At 34.1% G+C, this 10629-nt stretch overlaps 1 protein-coding gene across 1 annotated transcript; it reads right to left on the bottom strand.

Annotated features, from left to right (window-relative positions):
- Window positions 1-9062: 9062 nt before the first annotated feature.
- LOC138163344 (olfactory receptor 10AG1-like) lies at window positions 9063-10016 on the bottom strand. Its single transcript, XM_069090865.1, has one exon. The coding sequence runs from the start codon at window positions 10014-10016 to the stop codon at window positions 9063-9065; it is 954 nt and encodes a 317-aa protein (XP_068946966.1).
- Window positions 10017-10629: the final 613 nt, after the last annotated feature.

Genomic DNA, 10629 nt, shown 5'->3' with positions numbered 1-10629 from the left:
GCTTTAAAATGCAATGTCATTTATATTTCATTTTGACCTATTTTGTAAAATTCTAAGATTTTAATTTGGTTCAGATTACATTCAGTATTGTAAGGGGACACATGGAGCCTGTGAGCCATGTATTTTACTGTTCTCTTCAGGACATTTTTACCATGAAATTTTCTTCTAACCTGGGATGTAGCTATAATGGAAGTCAATAAACAAAGAGGGATTGAAAATAATTATTTTATGCCATTTAAATATATTCCTTTGCTTTGAGATAATAGCATCAATTGGCAATTAAAGACATTCCACTGGTGTAGATTCATGAGCTATTCCAAGTATATCATTTGTGTTTCCATTTTTCTCAGTTTTATTTTCTATCTACAAAAGTTCTAAACCCATCTGTAATAGTAATGGAATTTAAAGATCCCCTGTATTGGCTTGTTTGAGTGTTAAAACCCAGAGCTTGTGAATCCCACTTATGGGATGGACTTGTTGGCATGAAAAGAGAGGACTGAACTGGGAGGAACTGGTGATGTGGATTTAGAGAAGCACAAGCAGAGAGAGAGAGGCAGAATTTTTTGGAAGCAGCATTGTGGAGGGCTGAGGGGCAGTTCGAGCTGCCCAGGTCTTTTGAGAGCTACCACCTAGAGCTGCCAAGGACTGAGAAGACATGGCGGTGATGCCGGTACTTTGTTTTGATGGTTTTTTTTTTTAATATTCATCCATTGGTGAAGGACAGTGCTGTTGTTGCAGAGGTTCTGGAATGTTGCTGTTGGTTCAGAGCTTCTGAGACTGTTCTGTAGACAGAGAGTGAATTGCGTCCGCTGGTAAAGGACAGTACTGTTGTTGCAGAGGTACTAGAACCTTGCTGTTGGTTCAGAAGCCCTGAAGAAAGATTTTCTTGTTGTATGTTTACAGAAATCCTGGAAGAGGGTCTTGCTGATGTTTTCAGGGGTCCTAGGACTGTTCTGTAGACAGAGAATGAATTAATGAGGACACTGGCAATGTATTTTGTGGCTTTGTTAAGCTTTGTCTTCCCAGGAACAGAAATTGCTGATAACTTGCCGCGGGTCAAGATGAAGAAAAGATCTCTCTTTGGGTATTAAATGCTGTGACAATATCTTAAGCTTGTTGTAACTCTGGGGTAGACGGCTTATTTAGTTGTGATCCAGGCATGGGGAACTTTTGAATTTTTTTGTTTTTTTTGTGCTCTGTGACTGACCAAATGAATGTACTTTGTTTATGATTGGAAACTAACCTCCATTTGAGAAGAGGGGCTTTGTGATTGACTAAATGAATGTACTGTCCAGGGGTGGAATAGTACTTGGTTGAATTACACTTGGTGAATGCTGTATTTTGAATTGTTATATTTTGATTTTCTCTGTTCTTAATTTGTCACTGAATAAAATGGAGAGCAGCTATGCTGGTATTTTGAACCTTGGGAAATTGCCTTTGCTTGGCATTGCACCATCGTCAAGAACTGGGATAGAGACCATAAGTTTCCACCCTATTTCCAGACCCCAGAAATTGCCAACCATGACATTTTCAAAAGAATGTGAGTCAATCTGGTCATAGGATATTTGCCAACTTCAGGAGTTTTCAGTGGAAATTCATCAGGGAATATTAGACCACATGGTGAAGAACTGATGTAAGAGGGCAACAATCAATCAAAAGGGACACATCTATGTTTAAAAATAACTGTGCAAGTGCTGTGAAAGAGTTGTTCTACCTGCCAATTTAATTCCTGTCCACTGAGGAACCTTGGATCCCATTTGTTGGAAACTGCTGACTTTGCTAATAAATTTATCATGTTCAAAATTCTGTGCCTCAGTTTCTCTTTATCATGATATGCATTTCCCTTAATCCACTGGAGAAGGAAATGGCAAATTATTCCATTATCTTTGTCAAGAAAACCCCAAGGATAATGTAGTCTGTGGGGTCATGAAGAGTTAGACGTGACTGAGTAACTGAACAACAACAACAATCTGACTTTAATTCCATTCTTTTATTGTGCTATGCTAACTTCTGAGAATCACCGACAATTAGTGGAATAAAGGATATCAACAAAAATATGTAAAATACTGAAGTGAATGCTATGTTACAGATAGAGATGTTTCCTCTAATAATAAGAGCACTATTATTGTATGTGTGAATAACCTTTGTCATTCTTGGGAGTGCCCATTTTGAAATGTTTTCAGGGTCTATAGTCAACTTAGGCCATTGACCTTGCTTACTATTTACTTTTGTCTTATGGTCATTCTTTTGTTATCCCTCACTCCTGTCATACGATCAGCATTCCATCATCAACATCCTCCTCCTCCTCATCCACCATCCTCTTTTTCTTCCTCCTCTTGTTTTTTTCCTCCACGTTTTCCTTCTTGTTCTTCTTCATTCTTGTTCTTGGTCTCCCCCTCCTCTTTATATAAAACAGTCACAGAAGGTGAGGAGACATTGATCGATGGTGATCTAAACCATTGTAAGGGGTAAATGTATTGGCACAATCACAAATAAATTGAAATAGTAAATGACACTTATGCCTGTTAAAAAACATTCTGTTATAATTCATATTTGCATTTAGAATAAATCAATCAAATACTCTTCTTTTTAATATTGGCTGCATTAATTAATTGATTCTAATAATATAAAATGCTGATGGCACAAATAGTTCAATAAATAATACTCTAGCAATATGAAGAGTGTGAATACACAAAACAATTTTTGCTTACATGAAAAGGACAATTGTGAGATTTTATAGAGAGTTGAGGGAATTACTATCATCTCATTATTCATTTCCTTTTTTTTTGTCCAGTTGCATAGTGTAAGATGAAAAAAAAAAGGAAAGAAAAGAAAAGAAAACATATTAAAATGAGAGATGGATAGACCCAAGTGTTGGGTAGAAATAGTTAATGCTTTATTCTACCAAACTATCATTGTGCTAGTAAACACATTTCATTAAAGTTTAAACATTAGTTAAAATCCTCAGAAAACCTTTTAGGTAATAATCCATGGAGATATATGGCATGCTAATTGATACTTTAGGAAATATTAATACTTTCAAAATATATAATTTATTTTCATCAGTATTGTGAAACGAATGTCAAAACAACTAAAATAAATATAATGCGAATTATTTAGTATCAAATAGGCAAAATGAATATATGTTATTCTAACTGTTATGTTATGAAATAAGGAAAGTCAGGTAAATTGTAAATATTGAATAGAGGTATTTTTCCAAAAACTTTATTGAATACAGTTAAATGGGAGTTTTTATTTTAACCTACCCATGTTCTCTCCCTGTCCTATGTGCTACAAAATAAACACCATTACTTAACAAGTACCTCTTATCCCTTGCCGCACCCCCCCAGCATGAGTCATAGATAGCTTAAGATAAGAAGCTCAAAATAAGTTCCAAAAATCAATTTGGGGTAGCAAGATAGTAGCGATTGGGTGTGGGTATGTGGATGCAAACAGGGTTTTGTATAAGGAGACAACCAAATTGAAGTTTGAGGGAATCTGAGAATTCTCTAGGTATAAATAAATAGTAAGGGAGATCATTCCAGGCATGAATAATAGGTTGGGCAAACACATGGTGATGGGAAAAATCCCTATGTGAATGAAATAACAACAGACCAGTTTGGATGGAAAGGACAGTGTATGAAGAAGAATGATTCACAGCAACTTCAAAGAGGAAGTTTGGGAGGAAATGCTTACAACTTCAAAACAAAAAAAGAGTTATAATTTTATTTTCCAAAGAGAGCAAGTCATTGAAGCTTCTTAGATGTGTACTTTAGGATTAAAAATAACTCACTTTAATTGCTTTGTGGAAAATAGATTATTGAGTAGGGATACTTGAAAAATAGAAACCAATTAGGAGTCTATTACAATAATTTAGATCAGAAGTGTTTGACATAAAGTAATGGCTATATAGAGAGAGCTAGAGGACAATTGTGGGCTAGTTTCTGGAACTTAAATACAATTTGACAAATGATTAGTGATCATGTATACATTAGTTTGAACAATGGCTTTGAATATTACAGTATTTGGGGCACTGTATAACTGCAAAGATGGTGGCAACCCCCACCACAATCCATATAAGAAGGTTAAAGAGAGTTGTGGTCTAAGTTTAAGAAGGAAAAAAAAGATATTTAATATTATTTTGGAGTTGATTTTAAAATGTGTATAGGAAATCCAATTCAGAATTATAACTGCTAGCATACATATAGTGCTTTGTTTATGTAAGGTGTCTTACAAATAAAATATTATTTCATTTTAACCTCACAACAATCTTAATGCTGTGCTACAATTACCCTCATTTCACAGATGAAAAAAAAAACTGAGTTATATAGAAGCTAAGTGACTTGCCCATGGTAAAAGAGCTGATGTATGAGGACAGATTTCAGTCAGGTTTCTCTGACTTCAGGTCCAGTGTCCTATCCACTGTGATACATAACTGCCTCTATAAAAACATGCCAAATATCCTATCAATTCTGCAATATAGGCCTTGAATAGAGATGCTCAGGCTACATATATGAGTCTAGGAGTTGTCTGCATAATTTAGTCAATAAACACTACTAAATTTTTTTTTCATGTGCTCCCTGAAACCTACCAGAATGATGAATTGATAAAACAGAAAAATGAGCATGTTTCAGGAACCATGTCAGAATAGGAATATTAATCAACTATTTATGAAGTTGTGATTTTGTCCAGTCATTCTGGAAAGTAATTTGTAACTTGGTCCCAAAACTTACTAAATTGTATATTCTCTTTGATCCAGAGTTGTCACTACTAAGTCTATATGCTCTTGAGATTAAAAAAAATAAAAGAGGAAGAGTTGCATGAACAATTCCATTGGCATACCTTCTGAGTGTGTGTGTGTGTGTGTGTGTGTGTGTGTGTGTGTGTGTGTGTGTGCGGCAGGTGGGAAAGAACTGGTATATGTGGATAATATCAACATCTGTGTAATTCCTGAAAAAAAAATAAGGTCCATCAAATTGATGGAGTAGTGTTGTGTTCTAAGAAATACTAAAGTACATAGGTTAAGGGAGGTCAGAAGATAAGTAGGAAGCAATACTTATTGAAGTAAGCAGAACCAGGGGGGGGTATTTTTTTTTAATAAAGCAGTAGTATTGTTAACAAAAACAACTTTGAAGTATTGAAGAAAAATGAAATGACTAGCCAAGTTTCCAGGGGACTCACAATGAAATGTTACCCACTTTCTGACTGAGAGGACGATGGCCTGAGGGTACATATTGAGACATGTATATATATACTTAACATGGCCAATACAAAGATATTTATTACATGGATTTTTCTTCTTTTTTTTTAGCAAGGAAGAGAAATGTTTTTGTTAATTAAAAAGATAACTAAAATAAATAACTTTTAAATGAATAAGTTATTATAAGGGAAAAGAAATGAATAAACACTTACATAAATACATTAATATATTAATTTAAAATAGAGAAATCAATGTAGACATACAGAGAGATTTTCAATCCACTTTTTAGAGCTCATATACAGTAAGGATAAAAAGAAAGATGACCTCTTCCCTTGAGCCGTCCTAGGTAATCATTTAAAATGGTGAGGTACTCTCTTGATCCAGAAAACCCCACAAAATCATGCAAGTCAAGGGTTTTAAATCTCCAGGTCCACATCAAGAACATCTGTGAAACAGTCCAAGCTATCAAGGGCTTGCATATCTGAAAATACCAAGTATTTGAAAGATGTCACATTGAAGATAACAGTGTGTTCCTTTCCGTTGATATAATGGTGGAGTTGCCAGGTGTGCCCAGGCTAAGCAATGGGGTTGAACACAGGGTCGATGGGCCAAAAAGAGTGCTGAATTCTTGCTGCATGTGCTTAAAAATTCAGAGAGTAATGCAGAGCTGAAGGGTTTGGAAGTGGATTCTCTTGTCATTGAACATATCCAGGTTAACAAGGCTCCCAAAATGTGACGGCGTACTTACAGAGCTTATGGTCGAATCAACCCATAGTGAGTTCTCCCTGCCATATTGAGATGATACTTACTGAAAAGGAACAAGTTGTTCCTAAACTGGAAGAGGAGGCTTCTCAAAAGAAAAAGATATCCCAGAAGAAACTGAAGAAACAAAAGCTTATGGCATGGGAGTAAATATGTCATGAGAGTACAAATAAAAGTGAAATGAAAACAAAAAAAAATGAAAGATGAATACAAAACCACATAGTATTTAAGAGGGATGGCATGAGTACTGTGACTCAGAATGAGTTGAGACAGGTGAAGATAATTAGACAACAAGAAAAGTGATTTAAAATTTTAGCTATATATATATATATATATATGTGTATATATATATATGATAAAGAACAAAAAAGAGTTAGGAGCATTGTTCAATTTGAGTGGAATTTTGATAATAAAATAAAAAATGGATAATAAATCTACTCAATTTTAATTTTTTTCAGTTTTCTATGCAAAAAGAATGACCTCTGGAGGTGAATAGATGGACAGATTTCTTTCATAACTCATTGATACTTAAAAATATTAACAGAGTAAAAAACCAAAAGTGTTTGTGATTGATGTATGTCTGTGATTGATGAATTAAAGCATCCAGGTACAACACTGCAGGAGTATATGCATGTATCTATGATAGCTTACCCACTTCCAATGATATTTGAAAGATTGTGTGAAGATAGGCACCACCAAACTTTAAAAAGATCAAATACTATCTTCTCCTTTCTTTTCTTCAAGGTTTCCACAGCATTGAAAGGTAGTTTAAAGTTCCTCATATAAAATTTATACCCTCCAATTTCCATTACAAGATGTATTTGTACTCATTTTTTTCTTAAGCTGTTTTATATGTCTTAAAATTTTTGACATTCCATTAATACTATTTCCATTCTCACAAATGTTTCTAGTTACATTTAATGCACAATCAGTCTCATCTTCTATGTTTATCTATTTGCATTCTCTTAAAAAACAGTGATTGGACAGTGGGTTTTACCAGAGTAGAAAACTCTTAAAATGAAGAAACTTGGTGTATCAATATAGATGAGCACCTTTATGGTTCTTACCATGGTTAATACAGCCAATAGTTGTCAGAGGAAAGGCTAGAACTAAGGAGTTACTAATTCTGAAGCCAGCTCTCTACTGTGTCACATTGTCTAGATTTCTCTTGTTCAAAGTATTTATACATTTTATTTGGGGATTACCTTTGATTGTTTATGCCCACATTTTTTAATGCTTGCCTCTATGCTTAGGAATGGATTTTCTTTCCTTCTTTTAGTTATTTTTATGCCCTTAATTTCATGTGTATATTGTGGGGATTGACATAATGGCCTGTAAAAGCTCTTACAGCTCTAAATCTATGTCATCTAGTATTTATTCATGTCTTCACCTTTCTGTCATTTCAGAAGCATAAATAAATGATAAAATTATAAGTTGACTTGGTATACTATATCTCTTTCAGCTTTAAATCTATGAACTTATATACTATTTAGTATTTGTTTCTTCTTCTTTCTGTCAAAAAACATAAGGAAATGTAGTGATGAAATTATAGGATCAAGTTAGAGATTGACTGTGGCTTGGAAGAACTCTTCAAGCTTTAAATCTATGATTTATGTGCTACCTGGTATATTTTAGTTTGTTTCTTCACTTTTCTATCAGATCAAAAATATAAAGAAATTCAGTGATCAAATTATAAGAATTCTCAAAAGTCTCCATCATACCCTCTACTTCCCCCACCCTCAATTATGGAAAGGTTGCTTTTACATTGTATTGAATGGAGATTTCCCCTGATTTATATGAAATTAGCATTTTATATGATATAATCTTTTTAAACAGACCATTGTTTAAAGGGAAGATTTTTTTAAATTTTCATATAAAAATTCTAATACATATTTTCACATAATAGTGTAAAACAGATGCAATTTTTTTCTAGCTGAGTTTCTTTATTTTGATCATTCTGTGTTCTCACCAAAGATACAGATCTTTCCCCAAGGATACAGATCTTAATACCCATCCATCAGTTTCCATCCTGTTTGTAGAACATATAGTCCTATTAATTCTCTATGGAGGATGTAAATATTGGATTGGCCATTTTCTACTAGGTCTCTTGCTAAGATATACACACACGTATATATGTGTGTTTATACATACATATGCATATATACATTTATGTATTCACACATATACATATATACTTATATATGTGTGTATTTATTTGTGTATATATGTGTGTGAGTGTATTGGGTGTGGCAGTCTCCTCTCTTTCTCTAGTAGTCATTTCCTTCAAAGATGTATCTTTTCATGTCATTTTTAATTACTTAAATGTTATAAACTATACTGGCCCTCCTTAACTCTGTATCTGTTTGAGTGACATTTTCTTCTAATGCATCAAATACACACAGAAACTCAGAACACACACACACAAACAGCCATAAGGCTAAAAGAGCTATCTTTATGTGGTAAGGTTATAAAATAGGACAAGGTTCAAACCTTTAGTCTAATATAAAGATAAAATTTTCACAGGAAAGAGCTAGAACATGCCATTCATTATTTAATGAGCAATTCAAGTCTACAAATTACATGGAAGTTGGCCCAAAAATGTTAGGGGTGTTATAAAAGTGACACTTGACAATAATCATTATTTCTAAAAAAAAATAAAGCTCATTTAAGCCCTTAGTTTACAAGAATTAATACAAACATAAAATATTATTTTCCCCCAGCACCATTAAGCAAAATGTGTTGATGACCTTTTCATATATTTCTGACACTTCATGTATTTTTTAATACATGTTCATGTGTTAAAATAGTCAAGCCAATGATTAATTCAGTTTGTCACCTTCCCTAGAAGTGAGGGAAGTCATTTGTTATCAAAATATTAAAGGAAGGATTACATTGTTCTTTATAAAAATGTAAGGAGAAATTATGTAATGGGTGCAGTAAATTTTGAAATACAAGAGGGTATCCTGAGAATTTGAGGTTATTCATGGGAGATGATCAGTTTTTTAAAGAGATATTAAAGAAAAGATTGGAAAATATTTGTAAGATTTTTGAGACAAATAAAAATAGAAACCGAGTTCTAGGATCTCAATTATATACTTTCCTAACCTCCTGATATTGGTAAGAATTTTCTCAGTGCAATGAGGACATCCTTGTTCCTGAGGGTATATATAATGGGATTGAACATTGGGGTTACAATGGTGTAAAAAAGAGAGAAAAATTTATCATTTCCTTCAGAATGAGTAGATTTAGGTTGTAAATATGTAATAATGACAGACAAAAAGAATAAAGCAACAACCATGACATGAGAGGAGCATGTGGAGAAAGCTTTGGATCTTCCCATGGCTGATGGCAGCTTCAGGATAGTCCCTATGATTTTGATGTAGGACCAGAGTATCAACAAAAAGGGAATCACACCAAACAAAACAACAATAGCATAAAGAGAGAACTCTTTTACAGAAGTATCACCACAGGCCACCTTTAGTACTGGACGGATATCACAGAAAATGTGATCGAGTGTTTTAGAGCCACAGAATGGTAGAGAGAAAATCTGGTATGTCAGACCTAGCTGGACCGGAATCCCAATGGTCCAGGAGCCAGAAACGAGCTGCATACACATTTTGTGGTTCATGATGAGAGGATAGTTTAGAGGCTTACAGATAGCCACGTAACGATCATAAGCCATGACAGTCAAGAGGAAGCACTCAGTGGCTCCTAATATAAGCAGAAAGCCAAGTTGTACAGCACAGGCTAATAGAGAAATATTTTGTTTCTGGGTCCAAAGGTCTGTCAGCATTCTGGGAATGGTGACTGATGTGTAACAGATTTCCAAGAAGGAAAAGTTTCCAAGAAAGAAATACATGGGGGTTTGGAGAGCTGGATCAACCATGGCTATTAAAATGATCAAGCCATTTCCCAAAAAGATACTCATGTAGATAACTAAGAAAATACTGAACAGAATGATATGAAAGTGAGGAAGGTCAGAAAATCCCAGGAGAATAAATTCTACCCCAAAAGAATGATTTCTTCTTACCATTTCCCTACCTGAGTATTCCATCAGTGGAAATAATTAGTTCAGGTCAGACAAGTCATTTCCCTCTCACCACTCCACACGTTTCTTATCTGTAAAATGTGGGGCTTATGTTAGATGATTTCTAAGTTTCTCTTCTGACTGGACATTCTATATTCTCTATTCCAAAACTCATTCAAGTGACTATTCTTTAGTTCACCAAAATGTATTGTATCTATTATCATACAAGATGTGACTTCCAGGACTTATTCTTCATGGATTGAGTTCTAAATTATTTTATGCTTAAAGCCTTCTATTGTTCTAGAAAACTCATACTGACATCTCAATCCATAAATTTTCTCCAATTGAAAATTGAATCTTATATCTAATAAATGCCTTGTTAAGTCACTCAAATAACAAAATTGTTGCCAATGTGACTTTTCCAAAGATCAGGTTTGATAATCCTTGCAATCTCAACTCAGGAGTCCAGGAGCTCCCTATTATTTCTAACACCAAACATCACATCTTCTCTTTGGCTTTTAAAACTGTTAAGAATTTGGGCACAGCCTAACTTTCTAGCCTTCATACAAATAATGTCCTTAACATAGTTTACCATCTAGCCATATTTGTTTACTGATGTTTCAAATATATGGCATTATAT

Source organism: Petaurus breviceps, unplaced genomic scaffold, assembly GCF_028583685.1.
Source record: "Petaurus breviceps papuanus isolate PSGF00001 unplaced genomic scaffold, PetGlider_PUasm1.0 188, whole genome shotgun sequence".
NCBI lineage: Eukaryota > Metazoa > Chordata > Mammalia > Diprotodontia > Petauridae > Petaurus > Petaurus breviceps.
Note: the sequence above shows the minus strand (reverse complement) of the source record. Positions and strands in the feature narration are given on the sequence as shown.

What these genes read in the sequence shown, in the direction of transcription:
- LOC138163344 (XM_069090865.1), bottom strand. Translation starts at nt 10,016, where the DNA reads ATGGAATACTCAGGTAGGGAAATGGTAAGAAGAAATCATTCTTTTGGG.